Source organism: Vombatus ursinus, unplaced genomic scaffold (genome assembly GCF_900497805.2).
Source record: "Vombatus ursinus unplaced genomic scaffold, bare-nosed wombat genome assembly UNPS02014813.1, whole genome shotgun sequence".
In the NCBI taxonomy this organism is placed as follows: domain Eukaryota; kingdom Metazoa; phylum Chordata; class Mammalia; order Diprotodontia; family Vombatidae; genus Vombatus; species Vombatus ursinus.
Window position 1 is genome coordinate 9,004,658 of NW_020954591.1, and position 26,930 is coordinate 9,031,587.

A 26,930-nucleotide genomic window follows, 5' to 3' on the forward strand; every position below is an offset into this window, starting at 1 on the left:
CATTAGGGAAACTGAGCAAAAGAATAAGAACCAATCAGTACAAATATATCCCAAGCATTAGAAAAATGACTGGGATAACATACCCTGTGGATAGTGGGTCAATAGTGACATCTTTGTGTGGAACCAGCATTTGTTTCTTTGGATCCATGATTTAATTGGTTAAAAAAAAAGAATCTGTGCTGTGAAAACTCCCTCTACTAAGGCGTATCAGCAAGGTACCTGTTACTACAGCTAGGTCTTGCTTAATGTGGACTTTCTGCAGACCTGCCCCCTTGCAGGGCTCCCCATGGCTCCATTCCATCTGGGGCTCTGCAGCCTCAAACCCCACTGCAAATTTGAAGCTAAGTCTAAGTTGCTGCTGGAACCTGCAATTTGCCTATTTGAATTTGTTGCCTGGGAGCATTGAAAGGTTAAGTCATTTGTCCATGGTCAGACAGTAAGTATATGTCAGAGGCAGAACTTGAACCAGGTCTTCCTGATTTCAAGGTCAATTCCCTCTATGCTTTGCCATCCAGTCTCTTTAAAGAGGGTGGGGGTGGAGGGAAAGAGTTGCTTCTATTAGAATTTTTACTTGAGCTGCCTAAATTTTTTTCAGGTCTGGAGTTTATAATAACAATAAATATTGAGGGAGCTAGGTGGCACAGTGGATAGAGCACTGATCTTGGAGTCAGGAGGACCTGAGTTCAAATCTGGCCTCAGATACTTACTAGCTGTGTGACCCTAGGCAGGTCACTTAACCCTGATCGCCTCTAAATAAGTAAATAAATAGTTATATAGCACTTTAAGGTTGGAAAAGTACTTTACACATATTATCTTATTTGATCCTTAAAACAAGCCTGTGACATAAATGTTATTTTTATCCTTATTTTACAGATAAGGAAACATGGATTAAGTAACTTGTCCAGCATTACACAGCTAGTCAATGTCTGAGGTAGAATTTGAACCAAGGACTTCCTGACTCAAAACCTAATGCTCTATCCGCTCCACCACTTAGCCATCTCCTATGAGCTAATGCTAATTTTAAAGTTGCCCTAAAGTGAAGACAAGTGGCATGGAAGTTCAAGCACCAACCTTGGCACTGGATTTCTCCTGAATTCCTTTGTCGTCCTCCATATGATCAATTTGTAGAGATGAAACATCTTCTGCTAATGTTTGATGGACTGGCATACTCTGTGGATCCATCAGGATTTCATAGGGCACCATAGGATGCTTCCAGGAGGCAGATGTAAAAACATCCCAGAGCTCACTCTGTCCAAAAGTCCCTAAGAGGAAGAAACCTCATTGAATAAGATGACAGGAAATCATCTGCTCTCAAATTATGGATGACTCAGTGCTAAGATCCCATGTGTCTCCTTTATAATCAATTAAGGCTCGTTATTTGACCACGCTGAAGTTCATCGTATGTACTTCTATATTAAAAAAATCCCAGGGAAAATGGCCTCAGGAGCACCATTGTAGTAAACTTCATTTACAATCCAAGTCATCCAACATGTCTGCTGAATATCCACAGTATTAATGTAGTTGGATCATAGAAGAACAAAGGCAGGACATTGGGAGGGCGAAGGTCCCCGTCCTAGCTCTGCCACCCATATGTCACTTAACCTTGGTGTCCTCATCTGTAAAATGGGAATGAATAAATGAGCTCGTCTGCCTTCAACAGTTGGTACAAGGCTCACATGAGGTGATGCTTGTGAAAGTGCTTTGCAAACTGAAAGTGTCCCACAAACATGTTATTATGATTGTTCTCAATGGGATATAGTAAGGACAGATATAGTCCTAGCCTTAAGGGCCGTGAAGCTAGTGGCAGAGTGGGTAGAGTGATGGGCCTGCTGTCATGAAGACCTGAGTTCAAATGTGGCCTCACTTACTAACTGTGTGACCCTGGGCAACCTCTTAACTTAACACTTAACCTCTGTTTGCTTCACTTTCTTTGTGGGGATAATAATAAGACCTACCTTCCAAATTGTTGTAAGGATCAAATTTGTAAAGCCCTTAACACAATGCCTGGCACATAGTAGACACTATATAAATGTTACCTATTAATAAAGGAGATAGACGACCCACTGGCAACATGCACACAGATCCTCCACACCAGACAGTCTCTTTTAATATACCATCATTCTCTTTTCCACCTCTTTATCTTTGTACCTCTTTTATGCTCTCACCTTGCCTACATTGCATTATTTTTATTCATGTACTTATTTTGTCTAAGTTCCATGAGGACATATTTTTTTTTGTTTTGTCCCTAGTACAATACCTTACATGTAGCAAGAACTTAATAAATATTTCCTAAGTAAAATGCTAAAGTAATTAGGACAAGGATTGTGTATATTTGAAAAGGGGCAAAGTTAACTGAGGAAAACTTCCTAGAGAAGGAACTTACTAGGAAACTGAAAGGAAAGGAGGAATGTGGTTTATGCCATACTTGTGTAAAAGTGTGAGGAAAGGTTCAGAGGAAGACAAGAGGCAAGCCAGGAAGCAAGAATTTGAGCTTAGGAACAGGGATGAGAGCAAATATGCAGAGCTATAACCAGCCATTAGGGCACCTGAGGCAAGCACTCAAAATTGCCTCACAAGCAAGCAGCTTAAAAATGTGCCTTTCAAATGAACTTTAAGACAAAATTCAGTTGGGAGTGTGAGGTGACTTAGAAAGAGACTTCAACTTCAGATTCAGCTAGGTGGTGCAGTGGATGGAGAGCTGGACCTAGAATGAAGAAGACTGGAATTCAAATCAAGCTTCAGACAATTGCTAGCTATATGATGCTGGACATGCCATTTAATCTCTGTCTGCCTCAGTTTCCTCATCTATAAAATTGGAATAATAAGAGTACCTCCCTGATTACTGGGAGGATTGAATGAGATATTATTTGTAAAGTGTTTTGCACACCTTAAAGCACTATATAAATGCTAGTTGGTATTATTGTTTTTGTGGTTTTTATTTCAGGACACTGCCTCATGGGAAGCAGGAGATACAGAGACAGAAAATTCAAGATACCAGTAGATACTTTTGAGTAAGCTGCTGCTTGGTTGGGAAGGCCACAGAGTGGTACTGGGTTGCCTAGGAGGTCACCTAGGGATTCTTGATAATTTCTAAGTTTCTCAGCTCATTGAAGAATCTTATGTGCTGTCAATGTCATCTAAATTTCAGCACCCATGGGCAAAGTCCCAGTAAACCCACCTTAGTTATGGCTCTTCAAATAGGTGAAAACTGCCATTATTAATTTGAAATCTATAATTACTTGTCTACTCTTGCTATTTGTGTTGAAGGGGTTCCAGGCTAAATGAAACAGCTACAAATATTTACTCAATACTTCTTATCTACACTGTGATAAATTTTAGAGGAGATTCAAAGATGAGAGAAGGAACTTACACTCTAATGGAGGAGGGGGAGACATAATGTATACAAATAAGGATGATACCTTATAAAATATAATTTGGCAAAGGAGTGATCAAATCAAAATTACAAAAGATTCATCAGCCAGAGGTAACAAATCCTTAAATAAGATGATGGTCTTAATCAGATGTTTTCTTTCAAGTTGTTTCTAGATTTCAAATATTCTCATCTGTAGAAATACAATTCCCAACAAAACTTATCACCATCAGTCTAACTGGATTTCTCAGCTTAACTGTCTGAGGGATTCCCACATTGGCCAAGTGGAGTTAGATTTTGTTCCCCCAGGAAATGATTTCCTCAGGTGGTTTTCAGCCCTTCTTCTAGGAAACAGTGTATGTGTGTCTCACACTAAACCTGATCTTCTGCATAGGTGGGTGTGGAAATTCCATACCTATGTACTCTCCATCCATGCTCCATAGACGAACTGTACAGTCAACGGAGGAAGACAATAGAGCCTTTTCTTTCTCTATCAGCTCTAAGCTAATGAAAAGAAAAGAAACAGATGATAAATTCACTATAAGAAAGCAGAGAGATTTTTCTAGGATGATAACCGTCAACTAAATGAGACCAAGAATCAGAGGATCATGGAATCAATAAGTCAACAGTCCTTTAATAATAACAATAATAAGAGTAAGAATCATGGCTGACACAAATATAATGCTTTAAGCTTTGCAAAATGTTTTCTATACATAATCCCACATGAGCCTCAAAGCAACCCTATGAAGTAGGCACCCATTGAAGGTGTTATTATCTCCATTTTACAGATGAAGAAATGGAGGCCCAGATAGGTTAAGCCCATAGTCACACAGTTAGCATATCCCACAATACAAGGAAACATGAGCCACAAGTAATCTCTTAAATTGTGCAATTTCTTCTAGCACAGCTCCACTTCTTTCAGTATCTCCTAGGATACATCCTCCTCCAATTATATCCTGGCCTCAAATATCAAATAATCAAAGAAAGCACCCTGCAAACAACTAAGAAATAGTTGTTAGCTAAGAAATAGTCTTCTGGTCTAGTGGAAAAAATCCAGAATTGAGAATTAGTTCAAGCTTTGCCATTGACTCCTAGTGTAATTCAACAAATTTCATGTAGCAAACATTTATGAAATATCCTCTACATTCAGGTCCCATAAGGCATCTGGGAATACAAATGTTCCCAAGGAGATTACCATCAAATAGGGGAGATAAGACAAATCACTTAAAATATCAATGGTTAAAATGAGATAATATTTGTAAAGTACTTTGCAAACCTTTAAGTGCCATGTGAAAGCTAGATATTATTACTATTACTACTACTGAAAACCAATATCCATTAATTCAGAGGGAGTCAAGGAAATAGAGAACATTGTTGAACAACTAGTTTTAGTGTTGTGGAGAAAAGTTTGTGTCTATTACTTTGTCAGAAAAACAAGGATAAGACTAATTTCCTCACTGGTTTGTTGTTGTTATTCAGTTGTTTCAATCATGTCCAACCCTTCTTGTCTCCATTTGGGATTTTCTTAGCAAAAATACTGGAGTGGTTTGCCATTTTCTTCTCTAGCTCATTTTACAGGTGAAGAAACTGAGGCAAACAGAGTTAAGTAACTTGCCCACAGTCACATAGCTAGTAAGTGAGGTTAGACTTGAATTCAGGTCTTCTTGACTCCAGGTCTGGTACTTCTATCCACCGCACCACCCAGCTGCTCTTCCCACAAGAGGGATGTTGAAATGATAAATGAGAGAAAAGCTGGAAAAATTCTTTTAGCTGCTAGCTAGAAGATACAGTAGAAAGAGCAATGTGCCTACTGTAAAATGTAGATAATAATAGCACCTATCTCCCAGGATTGTTGTGAGGATCAGATGAGATACTATTTGTAAGGAGCTTAGCACAGTAACTAGCACATAGAGGTCACTTAGTAAACGCTTGTTCCCTTTCCCTCCTTGTAAGAATGGTGTTAAATAAACAGGATATTATTTTCCTCCAGCTTTTCTAAGCTACAGATAGATACTCACGATGTTAGTGCATTAACATGGGCTCGCCAGAACTTGACATCTGTAGCAATATAAAGAATATATCTAAATAAAATGAGACCAAAAACCCATTGATTTATTTGTTTCCTATTACAATTAACACGTGAAGTCATTTCACATCCTTCACCTATGGCTCTAAAGACAAAGAAAAATGGAGGTAAAACCTGGACAAAAAAAAAAAAAAGCAGAAAGACAAGAATTTCATACCGGTTCCTTTGAAAGAGATTTGGACTCACGTGGACCTAAGTAATACATTCTAACCAGGCTTTCCTCATGGGCATCATGACCAACAACAAGAACCACCATTTCCTAAGCAGACTTTCTGGACTGAGCCTCTGAGATTCAGGACCCATCCATGAGAGGAGACTAGGGCCACTAATCTAGGATTCCTGAACCTTACTTAAACCTCTGGTCTGAAACCGCATGGCTAGGTCAAAACCAAGTGAGTCCATAGAGGAGATGGGCAAGGGGCTAAGGACAGGGGCCAGGACAAATGAGCAAAATCTGCTATTTTCTCTTCATTCAACATTCATTTCTTTTTTAGTGCCTGCTTTATGTAAGGCACAGGGCAATGGGGTCAGAGAGATACAAAGAAGTATGGAATACAGTTCATACTCTCAAGATGCTCATATGCTAGTTCTGGTCAATGACGGATTTTTTTCATTGCACATTAGGTTGTCACTTAATTAAAATTTTCATTTCAAAAATAGTCTTGCAAATAGCCATTTGCCCAGGGTGAGTGATGGTGAATGACAGAAAGGTAAGGCAGAATTCTAGATTCTAATTTGAATGACAACTAGGGATGCTTCCCAAATTATGTGAACTGATGCAAAGTGAAGGAAGTAGAACCAGGAAAATAACTACAATGACTAAAACGGTATAAATGGAAACAAATTAAAACAAATGCAGTTTAATTATAATGACAAAGCTTAGTCCTAAAAAAAGTTTAGAAAATGCTCCTTCCTCCTTCCTTTGAAGAGGTGGGAGACCATGGGTGTAGAACATAGCATGCACCATCGTACTTAGTCAATGTAATGGTAAATTTTGCTGAATTTCTTCCCTCTTGATCCTTTCTTTTTCTATTGTTTCAGAAAGTAGATGTCTGGGTAGGGGAGGGAAAGAGATATATTTTTAAATGAAGGTTATGTAAAAATAAAATATCAGTAAAAGCTTTAAAAAAAACAAAGAAACCTTACTATGGATGCTTTCCGTGAAGAAAAGCAGGGATTAGAAAAGAAAAGGGGAAGATAGTGAGTGGCAATTATGTGCAAGAGAGGTTTGAAATTCAAAGTTCTCATCATCTCTGGCCTGGTCTATTGTAATAGCTAATTAGATTCTTCGCCTTGTCTCTTGCCACTCCAATATGTCCTCCACTCAGCTGGCAAAGTGATTTTCCTAAAGTGCAAGTCTAACCATGTCATTGCCCCTCCCCCCAATTCAACAAATTCCATTGGCTCCCTATTACCTCCGGGATCAAATATAAAGTCTTCTGTTGAATTTTCAAAGCCCTTCACAACCTGGCCCCTTCCTACCTTTCCAGTCTTTTTACACTTTACTCTTTTCGCTATACCTTTTGATTTAGCTATGCTAGCCTCATTGCTATTGTTTGTATAAGACGCTCCATCTCCACACCTTTACAATGGCTGTCTCGTATGCCTGAAATACTCTCCTTCCTCACTCTCCCTGACTTCCTTCAAAACTCAGCTCAAATCTAACCTTTTGCAGGAGGTCTTTCTAGCTCCTCTACACCACCACATACTATTCCCTTTCTCTCTGAGGTTACCTTCCATTTACTCTCTCCATATTTTGTCAGTACCTAGTTATTTACATGTAACCTCCCCAATTAGACTAGGAAGTCTCTGAAGGCAGGGACCTTGTTTTTGCCATTCTTTGTATCCCCAGGATTTATCATAGTATCTGGAACACAGAGAGCACTTAATAAATGCTTCTTGACTGACTGATTGATAATCTGTTCTTTCCTCCCAAAAACTACTTGGACCACAATATTCTTTAAAAAAAAAAAAGACCCCTGAAAAAAAGTCCTACTTTTGGGTGGTTCTTGCTCAGGTCCCTCAAGGGCATAGTCCCTGATATCATAGATGTATACATAACCCAGCTTGTCTGCCACATAGGCACAGGTGTCTCCTGTCGTCACCACCATGCTGCTGATCTGGGATTTTCCTCTGGACTGGAATGAATACAAATACATGGTGCTCATTAAAAGACCATTCATTTTTACCAAACAGTAGCTTATTATATGCTGTCTGAAACCATTTAAAATGATAATTCATTACTCTGCCTGTATCAGTGCTGGAGAATCAGGAAAAATATTCTCAAGTTCAAATAAAGCAGGCAGTCTATGCCTTCTGAAAACTGTTAAAAGCCAGGCAAGATTGATTTTTTAAAAACATTCTTTAAAATGGTTCTGTCCAACTTACAGGTATGAAGCTGGCTATGAGCTGGGCCCCACTGAACAGACTCCAGAAAATAACAGAACCTGTGACAGAAGGGGAATTAAGAATGTCAAATGAATTTTCATTAATTTTTATACGGGATAACTCTAGTGTGAGGAAGTATGGCACAGTGGGCAGAGTGAAGCTCTTGGAGCTAGGACGATCTGCAGTCAAATCTCGCTGCTGAGACTTTCTAGCTGGGTGGACCTGAATAAGTCACTTAAACCTCTCTGGGTCTCTGGTAACTCTAAAACCATCAATTTTAGACAGGCTCCAATATGTAGAAGAGGGAGTTAGTTCTCTCCCATGTGGATGAACTCCCAGGTCCCTGACTCAGTGTAATACCCCCTTAGATTGTATGGCATTGAACAGTTCACAGAGTGTCTTAGTATTCTACCACTGGATCCTCACTAAAGCTCTGTAAAGTAGGCATCATTATAGTTTACATATTGCCTTGGAGATGATTGAATGGGAGCTTGGAGGGGATGAATGGCTGGCCACTACAGCTAGTATATTAGACAGCTAGTACATTAGACAGCTAGTACATGGCAGAGCTCTGCCTAGAGCACAGGTCTTCTGACTCCTTCCTCATCTAGGGTACTTTCTACCCTAGTGTGATTATTGAGTCCCCACAATGTGCAAGAGGCTATTCTGAGTAAATAATACCTGGGCCTTCCAAGAAGCTCATATTCTAATGAATCAAGATGGAGAAGGACTTCCGATGCATTTTTTGTTTGTGTTGTTGTTGTTTTAATCAAAAGACAAGCTCTTCATCAGTCATGATATGAAGTTCTGAATCCCCTCTCCCTAATCCTTACTCCCAAATATCTCAGTGTTTTAGGCAGCTACCCTACAGAAAAATTCATATATCTATATATTTGCATATGCATATATCTATACATTTGTATATCATATGTCATACATGTGACATACAGCACTCATATGCATAAGTATATGCACACATATATGTATGTGTATATATGTGTGTATATATACATATGTGTGTGTATATATATATATATATAACATATATTTATATATGTATACACACACACACACACAGTTATCCCTACCACATTGTGACTTTTCCCATTGCAGTTTCAATATATTGTGAGTTGGCATAAGAAATTAAATGGGAATTTTGTGGAGTTTTGTGGAGGTCACAGATGGCATGCAAAGGCCAGTAGATGACACAGAGCCTATGACCAAATACTCAACCCAAATTTTACAGTAAGGTACTGTAAACACCCCATAAAAGAAAAAGAAAAAAATTCAAACTTCTTCTCTGGTATGAAAGGAGGGACAAATTTTTTGTGCAGATTTTCCAGATCACAGGAGCATCGCATCCCTAGTCCTCATGATATAGAAGGGATAACTACATATACACACATCTATCTATCTATTATTTATTTATTCATTCATTCATTTAATCATTTATTTACTTATCACAAATATTCTCCAGGTGGTTTGATTCAGTTGTCAACCTTCGAATCAATTACCAAGCATTTACTAAGTACCTACTATGTTCTAAGCACTGCTTGACAAAAATGAAACAATTCCTGCCCTTGGGAAGTTTCCACTCTACTTAGGGGAGACAATGTGTGCATGTAAAAGTATAATCAAAATATACAGGATATCCCAAGTTGCAGTTTTAATTACTGAACTAAGACTTTTGTTACACCTGTATATAAGAGAGGTATAAGGTAATGAGAGAACACTGATAACGGAGAGATTAGGAAAGGCTTCATGAAGACGACTTCGTGGAGGCTGCTTAAGCTGCTCCTTGAAGGAAGCTGGGGATTCTAAGAGGCAGAGGTGACAGGCATGGAGAACAGCCAGTGCAAAAGTATGGAGATGAGAGATGGCGTATCTTAGGAGTGGCAGAAAGCCAGTTTTGTTAGAATGTAGAATATGTGAAGGGGAGAAAGCACCCAAAGGTAGGATGGACCCATGTAGGGAAGGACTTTAAATGCCAAACAGAGGAGGTATAATTTATTCCAACGGGTAATAGAGAACCACTGGAACTTAGTGAGTAGGGGAGCGACAACATCTGACTCATATGTTAGGAAAACACTTTGGCATATGTGTGGATGATGGGTTGGAGAGGAGAGAGACTTCTGGCAGGAGAATTAAAGGTGAAGGTGACTCAAAGGCAATGGTGGGTATAACTAGGCTGCAACATATTGCCCACAATGACCCATGCACAGGAGGTGGCATAAAGGATATAATCCAGGGAATGTATGACTGGAAAAGGAGCTGGGTTGGTGATGCATTGTGTATGAGTAATTACAGATGGGCAGCCTGGATGCTGAACTGGCTTCCATACAGTGAAAAAGAATGAGAGGACGGCCTCTAGCACTTTGGGTATTGAGCAAGTATTGCACAGGATGAAAGGTATGGAGGAGTGGCCATTGCACCATTGGAAGGCATGTGTTGACATATACTCCCAGTTAATCAGGATAAGTTTCCAGAAGAAGGTGAGTTCTGCAGTCAGCTTCAGTTGGAGACATAGGAGAGTGGGATTAATTACTTGACAATATTAGTTTATTTTTAAAGTTTCTTATATAAATGCACTTTCAGATGTGTTCTGGAAATGGTGTGTGCTTTGAACTTTTATATCTCTGATTATTTTATTTCCTCTCTCTGAACCTCAGTTTCCTCGTCTGTTAGATGAGGACAAGATTTCTAAAGTCCCTTCCAACTCTAACATTCTATTACTTTGTATTTCAAATACAAGAGCTTATGCTCCAAAGCTTCCTCCTCCTAGAGAAACTCTCTGAAGAAGCTTTGAACCTAATTATCCTTTTCAGGTTAGTATTTTCATTTATCGGATTTTCCAAATGGGGCACACTCCCCACCCTGACACATGCTTAGAAATTAACTGGCCATTCTTTACCCTCAAGCTACATAAAATTCTCTACTCCTCTTTCCAGGATAAGAACTCGTGGTTCCCAATCCAGGTTGGGCAGAGATGCTACAGAGCAGAGGCTGGAGATCGAGTCATCCCTAGGATATACGTAACTGGGCCTCACCCAGACAGTGAGTGCTAGATAAGATCTCAAGCCCTAAGCTCCCATTATTGCCAAGGCAAAGAGCCATCCTGCCTTGTTACTTGCCTCTTTTATGTATATGCCTCAGGCTACTTTTGGTCTTCTTGTGACATCTTTCTCCCTGTAAGGCTGCCCTTTATGCTTACTCTAACTTGGTATTCAATTCACCCTGCCCCTACCCAGGGATAACCAGAAGATAGATGCGTGACTCAAGGCATCTGGACTTGCTTGTTAAGAGATATTTGATGTGAAGGGATATGTCGTGTGAACAGGCCTCTAGAATTAACTGTCTAGCTTCTTCCTGCTAATAGGGGAGTCTAGCCAGTCAAGCATCCATCAAAATAGGATGGGCCATAGCAGGAAATCAGTGGGTACCTAGTAAATATGTTCAGGGCTGTTCCTTGCAAAATGTGTCTTTGGTAAACTGCTGAAGGAAAATCAATTTATAAGAGAAACAGCTATTTTGATGACATTTCCTGTTCTTACCTTGGGGCCCATTGGAAATGAGAGAAGCAGCTTTTGATTCAAATTTGGCTGCACGGGTCTTTAGGAATGTGAGATGAGAAACACTTCTGTCTGTAACATGAGATAGGGAGAAAGGCATAAAACACACATCTATCTGCAAACAGAATTGTTCCCAGGATTACCTCCTGCAAATATGACAGCTGATGAAGGTGAGGAAGCAGCTCCTTTGGCCATGCTGATTGCAATGCTGACTGATCTAATGGTCTGACCAACAGTTATTTGCCCAGTAGCCATGGGGTCCAGCCAAAATATGAATGCTAATGGGCAAAATTGAGCTAAGGGGCATTCCTAGTACCACTGCTCCCATCTTCAGCCCTCTTGAGGAGGCTCCAGTTATGGAAAATAGTGATTTCCTTGGATTTTCTTCCCCTTCAATGGGAAAAAGGATAGAATTCAAGGGATACAAGTCATACAAGGGATATAGTCAATAGTTGAGCTAATGGTCAATCCAAAAGACAGAAATCCTCCAGATCTTTCAAATCTTCGTCTCAAGCCTTCATAACTCCAAATCTAACACTATACACTGCACTACCCAGCTGTATTAACATCCCCATTTTATAGACAATTGCATGCCATATCTTTTTTTCTTCTTCTTGACTTTTCTTTTAAACTAATTTGACTTTTTTGATGAGTCAGTGGTCTGACTATATACACACAGCTGAGCCAGGGATAACTCCCACATCAATAACAAGTCTTTTCCTGTTTGTTAATATAATACTGAGTGTAAATGCATTAATCTATTATCACTGTAGTAGAGTTAGGGCTCTGAGAGAACTAGTCACATTACCAGGAGAGTTAGCGGTGGTGGTTAATAGGAGATGGAGAAGGTTTGGAACATTCACCCACCCAGCCAAGGTAGCCCTAATGTGATAGACCATGAGATAGGAAGAGAGGACTGAACAAATGAGTTTCTGCTAATGGGAGATCTGAAGGGTCAGGGCAGGAACTAAAATAGGATGAACCAAACATTGAAGACAAATCTCACCTACTTTATGACAGTGTTAATAACCCTTCTCCTTCCAGAGCTTTTGTTTCCTTTACGTTTTATTATGTAATATAATTTTGGCAATAATATAATCACTCATATTTCTTCAATGCTATGAGATTTATATACCACTTTCCTTATAACATCATTGGAAAGTAGGTCTTGTAAAGATAGTTACTTCTATTTCATACATGAAGGAGGCTCAGAGAGATGAAATAACTCCACAAAGGTCACTCAGATAATAAATAGCAAGGTCAGGACTACAATCCAGATCTCCATACTTTAGATCCAGTGACATCTTTTTAAAAATCTCCATTGAATTTATGAATTTTGCCTTCTCCCTAATGGTTACTATTCCCAGGTATGGGCTACATTAGTCAGCCAGCGAACAAGCATGTATTAAGCACTTACTATGTGCTAGACACTGTGCTATGTGCTGAGGATACAAAGAAAAGGCGTAAAAAACATCCATACCTTTAAGGAACTATGCACTAGAATTTTAGCTGAGATTTAAGGAAGCCAGGAAATTCAGGAGATAGAGATGAGGAAGGAGAGCTTTCTAACCATGGAAAACAGATAGTGAAAATGCCTGGAGTTGGGAGATGGGCTTCTATGAGGAACAGCAAGGAGGCTAGTATCACTAGATTGCAGAGTGTGGAGGGGATGTAAGTGAAAGAAGACTGGAAGAGTAGGAGGGACAAGATTATGAAGAGCTTTAATAGCCAAACAAATGACTTTATATTTGATCCTGGAGGATAATAAGGAACCACTGGAGCTTATTGTGTGTGTGTGTGTGTGTGTGTGTGAGAGAGAGAGAGAGAGAGAGAGAGAGAGAGAGAGAGAGGAGAGAAAAGAGAGAAGAGAGAATAGGGAGGGAGGGAGAGAGAGAGAAGAGAGAAGAGAGAGGGAGAAAGAGAGAGGAGAGGAGAGGAGAGAAGAGGAGAGAGAGAGAGAGAGAGAGAGAGAGAGAGAGAGAGAACCAGATAGATCTGCACTCTAAGACAATCACTTTGATATCTGAGTGAAGGATGGACTGATGATGTGAGGAGAGACCTGAGGCAAGGATACCAACCAGCAGGCTATCGCAATAATCCTTGCGTGAGGTGTTAAGAGTCTATACCAGAGTGGTTGCAGTATAAGAAAATGGTCTATTTCAGAGATGTTGTGAAGGTAGAATTAAAAAGACTTGGCAACAGGCTGGTTACAGGCTGTGAAAGAAAGAAAGAAGTTAAGGATGACACTTAGTTGGAAGCTTGGGTAAGTGGGTGGATAGTAGTATTCTTTGAAGTAATAAGGAAGTTGACTGGGCTCTACAACAGACCCTGGTCCACCAGACAAATTTGATTCCAAGTCTAAATCTTCTTAAGAGGCAGTTAGGTGGCTCAATAGATAGACCACTGGGCCTAGAGTCAGGAAGACTTATGTTCAAATCTGGCTTTAGACACTTAGCTGTGTGACCTTGGGTAAGTCATTTAACATCTCTCAGTCTCAGTTCACTTATTAGATGGGAATAGTAAGAGCTCAGTCTCAGTTCACTTGTTAGATGGGAATAGTAAGAGCAAGATGGGGTTATTGTAAAGATCAAATTAGACAAAACATGTGAAGTGCCTTCCAAACCTTAAAGCACTATATAAATACTAGCATCATTGTATATTCAAACACCAGGCTTTGCCCTTAAACATACCTTCTGGGTCTTCAGAGGGGTGAGTAAGGACAGGTGTGTTTAGCTTGCAATACATGTGTCCTGAGATCATATTCCAAATGATAATTTCCCCATCGTAGCTAGAGGTGGCAAGAAGAGAAGGTGGGCACTGAACCACACATAAGATATCATCCTTGTGTCCCCGGATCTATAAGAATGGTAGGTAGGGAGATAGAGAAAGTGAGACTGAGCAAATAGTCAATCAATCAATGGACATTTGTTGCCTACACTATGTGCCATGCTCTGTGCTAAGAACTAGGGCTACAAAAAGAGGCTCTAAAGGAGAAAATTCAGGAAGACACCTTCCTTTACAACTAGCCGTATGTTTAGGGGATTATTCTGGTCTCTTGTGTGGTTTAATGTAGTCTAGTGGTTTGGGCATCTAGGTGGCACAGTAGATAGAGTGCTGGGCCTGGAGTCAGAAAGACTCATCTTCCTGAGTTCAAATCTGGCCTCAGATACTCACTAGCTGTGTGACCCTGGGCAAGTCACTAAACCCTATTTGCTTCCATTTCCTTATGTCTAAAGTGAACTGGAGAAGGAAAGTGCAAACCACGCCAGTATCTCTGTCAAGAAAACCCCAAATGAGGTCATGAAGAGTTGGACATGTCTGAAACAAATGAATAACAATGGATCCAGGAAAACAAATCTACTGCCTCTCTTCAGGTCAGACAGTGATTTTAGATTAAAGGCAGCTCAGTATGAGAGAAAGAGGATTGGATTTGGAGTCAGAGCATCTGAATCTAACTCCGGCCTCTCTGGGCATGTCCAGTTCTAATGTGGAGATGGCCCTGAGGGGTCTTTGAGCATGCCCAGCGATGAGACTGAGCCATTCACTCTCTTTTCCATCATTTTCGTCTGCTATGCTCTTTTGAGCAACTTTCATCTGCTCCTGCAAGTGTGGATGCCATGAACTGAATGACTAGAAGGGGAAGGAATACCCTTTCTATACTTCTCTCTTTCACTCCTGCTCCAAGGAATGGCCCTGGGGATGTTTGTTTATGTTCTGTGTTATTTGTCCTCAGTTTCAGGTTCCAGAGGCAATCCTCATAGACCTGTGAGTTTGAGTCCTGATGACCTGGGAATCAGTGGGGGAGGAGGATTATACCTCCCACATATTGGAGGAGTAAGTTCTTATATTTGTGATCATGTCTTTAAGAACATATTCCTTTGTAAAAGATCTTATATTACATGCGAGGACTGAACTATTTTCTATTAGAACTTGGTATGCCTAGAGAAGTCTGGGTTACATGAATTTGAATTCTGCCTTTTGCTACTTACCTCCTACTTCCTATGTAATCATGGCCATGTCACCTATAACTTCTCCGGGCCTCAGTTTCTTTGTCTGTAAAAAGGGGGGTGGTATAGAGGATCTCCACAGTTCTTCCTGGTTCTAAATCCCATTATACCCCCTGGTCTCACTTTTCAAATGAAGTCAACATTTCTGCCATCTTTCTTGCTATGTCGGTTGACTTGTAGTATTCACAGAGCACTTGAACTCCTTGCATAGAAAGAATGAACGGAAATGAAAATTCAGCTGCCTTCTTTCTCCTCAGCCTGACTGTGATTTGTCTTGCAGATTGCCACAGAGCAACACAATACTGAACTCTCTAAGGTGGTCCAGCTTTCAGAAAACAACCTCAGCCCTCCATCTGCATGCAAAGCCTTCTGATTACTAAACCTTTTCATACTTTCCACCTGGTCACCGTGGTGGTGAGTGCATGCTGATCAGAATTCAAATGATCTGCTCTTTTCAAAAGGTGATTCTCAGGAAGCTATTAATTATTCTGGGCTGAGTCAGATGGCAGGCAGCCCTTAAGAAAGAAAAGACATTTAAAAATGATCTTCCAAGATTGTCACTGCAGAGTTGTAAAGATTTCCTATGACATCAGGTTTAAACTTTAGCTCTATTTAACTCATCTCTTCTTTTCCAGTGGAGGTACATTGAGTGACAGTTAGTTTATTATGTGTCTATGAAGATCTTGTCAGTTCTGAAGAGACTCCTATTTTTTTCCAAATACCCCAAGAGTGTCCATGTGGGTGATAACTCACTGAGTAGCCTGGTAGTCAGGTGACATATGTTTTGATTCAGTTCTGCCACTAATTTGTGAGTCTGTGAACGAGTGACTTTTCTCAGATGAGATTTAGTTTTCTCATCTATAAAATGAATGGGCTGGACTAGCTGATCTCTAAAGTATCTTCAGGTCTATAATTCTAGTTGGGGGTGGGGAAGGAAAAAGTCTGAAGAAAGAAATCTGGAAAACAGAGGTAGTTTATTTATTCCCACAATTTATTCCCAGTCAGCTGCTATATACCTCCTTATTCCAATGCTCCCTGCTTCCCTTCCTCTCCCCTCCCCTCTTTTCCAACACTGCCCAAGGCTATATGAGCAGCCATGTTTGTATCCCTCGATGTAACCATCACTTCACTGGGCTTGAACACCCCTGGAGAAAAATTGAGCATTTGCTTAGTAGTCTATAGGTTAATCTGTACTTTTTGAAGAGAGGATAGGAGGAGGAAGGGGAGAATTGGAGAAGAGAGACAGAGGGAAAAGGGAAAGAGAGAGAGAGAGACAGAGACAGGGAGAGAAACAGAGAGAGAGAGAGAGAGAGAGAGAGAGAGAGAGAGAGAGAGAGAGAGAGAGAGAGAGAGAGAGAGAAACAATATCCTGTCTTCCTTGGGAGCTTAGCTTAGTGATGTGGCATGCTATGAGTTTACCCCTGAATAGTAACAGTGTTACTGACGGAGTACAAGGGACCTGAGAGATTATCTAGTTCTGTTTCACCTTTATAAATGAGAAAGCTGCAATATAGAGAGGTTTTAGTGACTTGACCAAGGTTACACAGGTTGTAAGTAGAGAGTAAGCTCCTTGAGGGCTGGTACTGTATCACTTTTTCTTACATATCCCTAGTGCCTAGCTGGTACATGGTAGGTCCTTGAAAATGGTATTTGATTGATTTAATGGCAAAATCTTTATTTAAATATGGTATTTCTATTTCCAAGTCCAGGGTTCTTTCCCCTTACTACATTGCCTCCCCTCAGACAGCAGGCATGAAGATCATGTAACTCTTCTAGGAACTTAGGGACATTTAGAGTCCTCATTCATATGAAGCACAAAGAGTTCCTCTGGCAGAGGGGTATTAGATTATGGGGTCTAATATTTAGTGTTGGAAAGGGTTGTAGAGATTATGTGGTCTAACCTCCTCATTTTGGAGTTGAGGATGTTGAACTTCAGAAATGTTAGAAGACTTGCCCAAAGTCACACAGATAAGTGTCAGAACCAAGATTTGAACCCTAGTTTTCTGATTCTGAATCTAATGCTATTTCCAGTATATTCTGTGAACCCTACAGGCAAGCAGGCAATTTGAAACCCCTGTGCCCTCTAAGTTTGAACAACCATTTAAGGGAAGAGCATTGAATTTTTACAACTATATACTTGTGGGGGATCCCTGGAGTGAGTGTGTATGTGTCTCCTAGTTCACCTATGATATCCTCATCATCAGCTTCTAGCTCTGCCCATCAACATGATAGGTCAGTCAGTCTGACCCTAGGAGCATGCATGCTCTTTATCTTGCTAGGCAACACCTCAATGTGAACAGTTCTATTCAGGGATAAAGTAATTTAACACAAGTTCCTTTTAGTAGGAAACTTGATCAGCTGGACTTGGGTAGCAGGGCACACCACCATACCAACAATTCTCGGGCACTTTTTCCTTTCCCAGGTAAGTCAATGAAGTTCCAAGGCTCCCTTGGACAAAGGAGACATTCCTTTTTATTCCTACGTTTCAGGGAGTGAATAAGAACTGAAGGTAAAACTTACTAGATCATCCGACCAATGTGGCTGAGGCTTCCAGAAGTGATGGAAGTCATAAGGAGAATCCTGCACCAAAAATCAGAGGACAGACTGTCCATAACATAGACTAGCAGTCAACACAGTCACGTGACAGAGAGAAGGATCTGTCCCACCTCCTAACCCTTCAAAATTCAGCTTCCTGGTCCCCATCACTGATTTAAATCTTCAAAACGTCAAAGCAAAGTCCCCTTGAGCCCATGTAAATGAGAAACAATGCCGTGCAAAAGCATTAAGGTAATTGCATTTCAGCAAATCATATTTCTGGTGACAGCTTTTGTTAGGATGCTGATGATAGTGGGCCAGTCACTGCCCAGTCTTCAATATTACACCTACAGCTATTTATTGCACATTGTGCTATAAACAAAAAAGAAATGTAGCTGAAATACAAGCCTTACACTAAAAAAAGCTGGATAATCAGCTCCCCAATAAGCCTGAGAATGAATGTAAACCTGTCTTCCCAGAAAATACTCTTTCACCTTGTGTTGTGTGAATAGAGAAAGGAAGCATTCATATCTTAAAATAAAAGAATATTTTTCAAATGAATAATTAACTTATGATTTGGAACTGATTTTCTATTATGTCTGACTGTATTATGGAACCATAGCATAAGAGGTTGACCATTCATTTTTGCCATTATTTTTAACCTCTCTGTTTTCTCTACTTAACCTCACTGGACCTGAGACATAGAAAAAGATGGACAAGGTTTTGTTCTTGTCTATTAACAAAGCTATTAACTGATGTGAGTGGCAGAGAAACATACATATATGTGTTTTCTAACTGTGCTAATTTTTAGTGATTCCTTGCTGGTCACATTACTACCCATGTAGACAATGGACTCAGTGACCTCTTAGGTCCCTTACAGCTCTAAATCTATGATTCTCCCTCTCCCCTGCCCTGAAAAACATACTAAAACAAGAAACAAAATGAGCATCTTTATCTCATAGCTGCTACCTAGTGGCTAATAGATTTATTTGAGTTTTGCTTTCTTGATCTTCCCTGGGTCCACCTTTTGATAGCGGGAACAGCGAGCAACAATAAGAACAAGAGGTAACAGGAAGAGAAGCAAAGAGCCCAGGTTAAAATATAGTCTGGATAATCAGCCTCTGAATACTCTTTGGTCATCACCAAACTAGAGACAACTAAAGCTGGTCTTGTCCCTGGGATAAGAGGAAATAGTGCCCTTCAGCACACCAGTTGCCTTGCCTTTGATTGAGATTGCCTTTGGATAATGGAATGGGCAAGTTCAGAGCCCTGTCCCAGGGAATTCTTTGCTACCCCCCATGCCAAGATATTGTCTTTGTCTTTAGCAAAAACATTTTCGAAAAGAAGACCATAACTTTAATTGTATTGGATTCTCAAAGAATTTCATTGGCATTTCAAAGGGAAAAAATTATTCTTCTCATTCTCCTTGCACCTGGTTTCCCTCTAGACATGTATTAGCACACAAGTAGGTAATATAACATGTTTTCTATTCAACAAACATTTACTGAGTACATAATATGTGTGAGGTACTGTGCTAGACTATGAGAGAGAGAAAAAGATGGACAAGGTAGTTTTTTTTGAAAGAAACTCTCTAGGGTAGCAAAGAATTCTTTCCTTAGAAGATATATCCAGAACACAGAACATTTACATAAACACTTTGGGGGCATAGTCTTCCCTATAGAGGGGGGTCAAGGGGTTAGGCTCAAAATTGATCTTAGTTCTTATATAGCATTGATCCCATCAAATTCATGCCAAGTTGAAGCATGACTGATGGATGAGCCTCCCTCTCAGTTGCCTGTGGGATAGGTTCCTCAAAGTCAGTCAGCCAATCAACTAGCATTTATTTAGTGCCAGGCACTGTGCTAAGTCATGGAAGCTCACTCCCCCAAATCATTTCTTGTTCTTCAGGATGCAGATACAGCAAAACTGAAACTCTGGAATGACAGGATGCTGAGGACTCCTCTGTGACTTTAGAAGGCACTGAGTCACAGATTCCACTACCTTTAACCCAGAGGTTCCCCCATCCTCACTCCTCCCCGATAGAGTGCTAAGGCCAAGAGGTAGAGGATGAAGATGAGAAGTCTTTTTTAATTAATCTGTAGTCAATAAAATGCCTTTTCTTCATCATGTGGTTAGCTGACTGAAACCAGTAATAGAATGTCTGCACATGTTTCACAGTCTGCCTTTCCAAGGCAATTCTCAAATTATCCTGTAAGACATGCCCTGGCATTCTCCATGTGGAAAGAAGTCATTTTTTCCTTAGTGGCTTCTACCTTGAGATGCCGTCTAGGGTGCTCTGAGCATGCACCAAACCACCACTACATGTATAGATGTAAACCCAGGGCGATTTGGCAGTCCATGAAGGACAGCCTTGTGATACTGCATACTGCATCGTTTAGGGTGATGTCACTCTTGACTGGCTGAGAAATTGCCAAGAGAAAAGAGAAATAGAAGAGAAAAGAAGGGTTAAGGAGAAAAGGCACAGACTCTGAATGGGGAATGGGAGGCCCCCAGAGCCGTAGGCATTTAGGGAAGAGCTGGCATCCTAATATATTCCTCTAATGCTGGTGCCTGAGCCCTGGGGACTGCTAAGAACAGGCTTTTTAGGTGAGGTCATTCATTCCTCAGTTGAACTGAAATTTCATCTCACTCCCTGGACACAAAGTCCTCTTTATTTTTGTGTGAACTGATCTCCATAGCTTCCCTATTAATGTTTTTCTTGTATGCTCCAATAAATTTATTTACTTGCTATCCATGATTGTATTTTGTGTGATAATCATTTGGAGGAAAAGGAGAGAAGCTGGTCATGGCTATGCTAATTGTTACTCTCCATGTTTCAGGTAAAATTATTTCCACTCTCCACCCCCACCCCCTTAACGGTCAGGTAAAATGGCTTTCATCCTAAACACCCGCCCCCCCCATTATATCCTTTGACTGCAAATAATTGATGTGTAATAGATGTAAGTCATGGTATGCATAAAGTTCAAGTTAGTCTCTATCTTACAGAAACTGAAATGGCTGAAAGAATACATCTCTGCTCTTTAGGTTTTTGAGTAGAATGAAGTCTGTCTTGGAAAAATGGAAGAAGAGTTTCATGGAAGAGATAAAGAAGAAAATGGATCTCAATGGTCAAAGGTCAATCCTAACCTATGTCAGGATGTCTAATGGTGGAATAATGTGGCACAACAATGACCATTGAACATTTGGAGTTTAATAATAACTCTGGGTCACTTTACATGGAGAAGGGAACCAGATCATCTCAAGAAGATGGGCCTTCTAGTCCTATAAGGAAAAATCATGTAAATCCATTGGAGTCAATAGGAGATGAAGACTAGTTGCTCATGACTTCCTAATAAGGGGTTATTGAGGATATAAATAATATGGGTTGTCTGGAGCATATTTCTGGTTCATGATGGAGGCTTCTGAAAGCTGTCAAATATGATAGCCATTACCTACTTCTGATGATTTACATTGGGACAATTACATCACCAGGAAGAATCTAGAAAGCATTGCTGAAGATTACAAAGTCCTGAGGAAAATAAAAAAAATTGAAGGCCTTAGGGACAAAGTGGTAGTTTCAACATCATTGCTTTTTGAAGGTAGAAGGTTCAGAAAATAAATGTGAATTTAAGGAGTGAACAGAAGATTTAAGAAGATAGTGTCTGAGAATGAGATTTTGATTTTATGAATTTCAGCTTAAAATACAGTAACGATTGGCTTTTGAGAGATGGAATGTACCTGATTAGGGTTGGTAAAAAAAAAATATTTTGTTTGGAATCCTCTGAAGGACTTTAGCCTCTAGGCTCATTTTCTTAACCCACATTCCAAATAACAAGTTGGGTCCCCATAGCATGTCTGTTTATATATCCCTTCAGGGTCCTAGAGATAACTCAGAAGGATTAGGGTATCTTTCTAGTACTATTGTCCATGAACCCCCATCAAGTTAACGTTTCCTCAGTACCATCTAACCAATCATTAATACCATGATATCCCCATTGGTCTTCCTCAGTATCAATGAATCAGTTAACATCAATTAGCTTTTACAAAGAGATATTTACAGAGATTATGTAGCAAGACCTGATATGCAAAAACTTCTGAGACCTGGAGCATGCTCCTCCCTACCACTTCAGCTGTTGGATCTCTAATATTTTTTTCTGATCTTTCAAAGTTCACAAGGTCATGATCTTGTCCATTCTGTATCTGACACTCATTTATCTAAGATCAAGTAGAAGAGGAAGATACAGAAGAAACAGCAGCTCCATGTGTTTGGGACCACATGGCAACTAGGTGGAGGAAAGACTCCCCATCCGTAGGTTTACAGGATTTTTTTCTTCCTCACTCAAAAGTTATGAGGGGAAAAAAAGATCTTTGGTCTATTTGTGCCTTTTGTATGCACACTCAGTTCTAGCTCGGAGGCTTTTCTTCACTAACACACACAGACTACCTGTACATGTTCTGAGTCAGGGTTTAGCACTTCTATTATACATGCCTAGATGCAGACTCACCAATCCTCCACACAGATCCATACTAGGCAGAGAATACCTTGCATATTCCTAAGGACTAGGCTCTTCTTGGCCAGTCATCCATAATGCCTGTAAATCTGCTTAGAGCTTTAAACTGAAAACTGAAGAGGAAGAAGAAAAATGTTCAAATAGATCTAGATATTATAGAAAGCAGCAGTCACAACATAGAAAGAATAGCAGAAGAAAGAACCACTAGTTCACAAGAAACAATATCCAAAAAGAGGAAGAGCAATAAAAATCATGGATTCGGATCCATAAATTCACAAAATATGGGTAATAAATAGAGTGCACTACAGATCCCAATGCAAGGAGATAAATATGAACTCATGTGGACTATTGAAACTTAATAAGATGTGATTCATGACTGGAATATGACTTAGAAAAGGTCTACCTCATTCAAAAGAAATAAAGTGGATTTAAAAGGTGGGGTAGAGCAGCATTATATACTAAGAAGATAAACTGATTTCAGGAAATCTAGGAGAGAGGATCATACTGAAGAGCATTTGAGCAAAAATCAATGGAGGTAGAAATAGTATCAACATTGTGATAGCTTTATGACCTGGACAGAAGGGAGAATTAGATAAGTTTGCAAAGCATATCACAAACTTGGCATAGAAGTATGATACAGAAGTGATAGGGGACTTCAATTATCCGGATATCTTTTGAAGCCATCTCTCTGCTGACAGTGGAACATCTGACAGATTCCTGACTCGCTTTAATGATTGTTTCATTCTTCAGAGGGAAAAAAAGCCACAAGAACTGGTATTATGGTTCTTATTGACCAACAAGAGGGAATTTGTTGCTAGAGTAGATGTGATTGAAACTGTGGTAGTATGAAATAATTCTGTCTTAAAATTCACTATAGAGAAAGAGAAGATAGGCATAGTCTGACATGCAAAATAAATTTTAAGAGAGTGGATTTTAAAGGGTTCAGTGAAAGGATAGGTGATCAACCACATTAGTAAACAAGCATTTAGTAAATGCCTACTTTGTGCCAGGCACTGGAGATACAAAGATAAATGTGAAACAATTCTTGCCCTCAAGGATATTATAGTCTAACCAGGGGAAACAACACGTATATATGTGTAAGGAGAGATTGGCTAACGAGGGCTATTCATTGGGCAGGAGTTCTTCACCTTTTTTGTGTCATGGACCCTTTTGGCGGTCTGGTGAGGCCTGCAGACCCATTCTCAGAAGTGTTTTTAAATTCATAAAATAAAATACAGAAGATTACAAGGAAACTAATTATATTGAAATGGTTATAAAATATTAAACATAAAAAAACAAGTTCATAGACTATAGGTTAAGAATTTCTGTCTCAGTCCAATAATTTTTTAAAATTATCTCTCCTGGATCTATTTTCCAGGTCAGTTGTTTTTCCAATGAGATATTTCACATTGTTTTCTATTTTTTCATTCTTTTGGTTTTGTTTTACAGTGTCTTGATTTCTCATAAAGTCACTAGCTTCTAATTGCTCCATTCTAATTTTTAAGGAAGTATTTTCTTCAGTGAGCTTTTGGACTTCCTTTTCCATTTGGCCAATTCTGCTTTTTAAAGCATTCTCCTCCTCATTGGCTTTTTGGGCCTCTTTTGCCATTTAGGTTAGGCTACTATGTATGTTAAATTGGAGCTTACTCTCCCCATGGACTTCTTATGTGCAAGGAGAGAGTGTGTGTCCCTCAGTCTGGTGTAAAGGGTATTGTTGCACCTTCTGTCCTTTCTATATCTTCTTTGTAAATATCTCTTTTGTGAAAACTAATTGATATCAGCTGACTGATTGATAATGAGAGGCACATTGGATGGAGGCTTGTGACAGATAGTACTAGGAACTCCTATTTCTCAGGATTACCCAATCCTCAGGGTTACCCTTTGAACCCTGAGGGGAGCAGTAGTCATTGCTCTCTGAAAACCCAACTTGTCAGTGCAAATAGGAGTTGGGAGAATGAGCCCAAAGAGAGAGCTACACCTAGTTTTACAACCTTAGACTATCATTGATTCTTCCCTCTCTCTCAACTCTCATCCAATCAGTCACCAAGTCTTATTGATTTTAGTTCTATAGTGTCTCTCACATATCTGTTCACCTTTCCATTCATGTAGCCTTTATCCTAGTATACATCCTCATCACTTTTCCTATGGACTACTACAACTGCCTACTAATCGGAGCTCATGTTTCCAAGTTCCTCAGAGCTGCCAAACTGATATTTCTAAAACATAGATATGATCATGTTACCCCTCCCTCACCTCTCAACCTCACCTCAAAAATCTTCAGTGATTCTCTGTTGCCTTTAGCATAAAATACAAAATCCTCTGTCTGACATTTAAAGCCTTCCATAATTTTTCTCCTACCTATATTTCTAATGTAATTTCATTTTACTCTCCTACATGCACTCTGTTTCAGTCAAACTGACTTTCTAGATCTTCCTCATTCTCCACCTTTCTGCCTTTGGATACAAATTGAGCTACCTGACTATGCCTTAAACCCAATTCACTCTGACTCTCACTGATTGGCCAATAATAGGTCCCAGGCCAAGCCTCACTTGGTCATTGTTTGGGTTCTGATGGCTCAGAGAGAGTGTAAATAGCAACTGTTTCTGTTCTGGCCAGAAGACCAGAGGGTCCTCCCCTCCCAGGTTGATTTTTTTTTTTTTTGAGTAGACAAACTAGGCCATCTTTTGCCTCTTTTTTCACCTAACCTTAAATCACTGAATCACTGAATAGGTGTTGCCTCAGACAAACTGACACCTGGGAAAGACCTTAGCTTAAAAAGATTAAGATTTCCCCACTACATCTGGGGTCATGTCTAGTTATCCTGACCTATGTATTGCTCCTGGACTCAGATGACTGTGGAGGAGAGAGTGAGTTTGATGACTTTGCACAGCCCTGCCTCACTTAAATCCAATTCACTTGCAAATCAAGACATCACTCTCCTGATGTCATTGGTCCTCTTCAAGAACAAAGGATGAACAACAGCAACATGTGGTCCTCATGTCTGAAATGCATCTGGTACCTCCAACTGATAGAATCCTTAGTTTCCTTTAAAGCTCAGGTGCTACTTTCTATATGGGGACTTTCCCTGGTTTCATCAATTATCCTCTCCTTCTCGAAACTATTTTGAATTTACTAACTTGGGTAAATATTGTATTTTTCCAGTAGAAAATTTTTAAAAAGCATGGAGGCTTGAGAGAAAGTACTAGGAATTCCTTCCTCTCAGGATTATCCAACCATCAGGGTTACCTCACACACTCTTTCCTTGCACATAGAAAGTCCATGAAGAGAGTGGGCTCCAACTTAATATACATGGTAACAAGGCACATGCCAAATGCAGCTAAGGAGTACCTTCTTACTTCTAGCACTAGAGGTCTTTTTACTTGATTCATGGAACTCTTGTAAGGTTCTCCTTAGAAAAAACTCTCTGCCAGGCTTGGTAGATCAGTGCCTTTCTAGAATCACCAGTCAGCACTTCTCTCCATCACAAAGGGTCACCAAGCCTGAAGCTGCTGTCGTCAGGTCTTTCCACATCCATCCTCAGATATCACCTCTACTGTCATCCATTGCTCCCCCTGCTCCCTGAGGGCAGGCACTTTCCCCCCCATATAACCTCAGCCTTTGTAACTTTGCCTTCCACACAGGTGTTTAATATGTGTGTTATTAAAAATTGAATTGAGTTTATTAAAAAAGCAGAAGATTGTAAGTAGGGAGACCAATTAGGATGGTAGACCTTGAAGGCAAGAACTACGTATCTTATTGATTTTTTTTTATTCCCCGCTGCAACTAGCTCAGTGTCTTGCATGTAACAACAGATCAACAAACGCTTGTTAAAATGAATGGCTTCTAAGGGTGGCCCGATGTGACTCAGCCATGTCTGCCACTTACTGTCTCTGTAATCAGTTTCCTCCTGCACCCAACTGAGATCAGGGAGAACAAACAACAGAAGGAGCAAAACCAGGGCAGGAAAAATATATGCAGAAGAGAAGCTAAAGAATTCTTTCCTGACTCAATTTTTGCTTTACTGGCCAGGTATGTTACCAGGTGAAAAATACTAAAGATAAATGTATCGGCCTCTTCCCAGAATTTCTTTGTAGAAGAAAAATAACCAGCTGATAGAAAGTTTATTCTGAACCAGGGAGTTAAAATGGTTTTATTTTGCTGTTCACTTACAAAATACAAGTTTATTCTTCTGTCCCATCCCACAGCTATGATGTACCTAGAATGATAAGAAGTTCAGGAATCAGATAAATGAATTTGTCTATTGCACTTATAAATTGTATTAATTAATCAAGGACCCATGATTTCATGGATTGCAATCCATCTGTAACTTAGTCAAGTTTTAGAGGGCTGAGTGTGTTGGACTAAATGACCTCTAAGCTCTAAATCTAGAATCCTATGAACCCTGACTCCAAAGCCACAAGCTAACAGACAACTTTTTTCATTTTGCAAGACTCAGGGAATTTG

The 26,930-nt window shown here is 39.9% G+C and overlaps 1 protein-coding gene across 1 annotated transcript in view; it reads right to left on the reverse strand.

The window, feature by feature from the left end:
• Positions 1–1,059: 1,059 nt before the first annotated feature.
• The window catches only part of LOC114054412 (WD repeat-containing protein 49-like), a 142,445-nt gene continuing 116,574 nt past the window's right edge, over positions 1,060–26,930 (reverse strand). Inside the window, exons 11-19 of the mRNA XM_027877599.1 lie at positions 26,637–26,682; positions 17,941–18,000; positions 14,104–14,269; positions 11,396–11,485; positions 7,845–7,903; positions 7,453–7,594; positions 5,389–5,428; positions 3,786–3,874; positions 1,060–1,262 (exon numbers count right to left, since the gene is read on the reverse strand). Of these exons, the coding sequence (XP_027733400.1) occupies positions 1,060–1,262; positions 3,786–3,874; positions 5,389–5,428; positions 7,453–7,594; positions 7,845–7,903; positions 11,396–11,485; positions 14,104–14,269; positions 17,941–18,000; positions 26,637–26,682 (895 nt within the window). The remainder of the gene's footprint in view (positions 1,263–3,785; positions 3,875–5,388; positions 5,429–7,452; positions 7,595–7,844; positions 7,904–11,395; positions 11,486–14,103; positions 14,270–17,940; positions 18,001–26,636; positions 26,683–26,930) is intronic.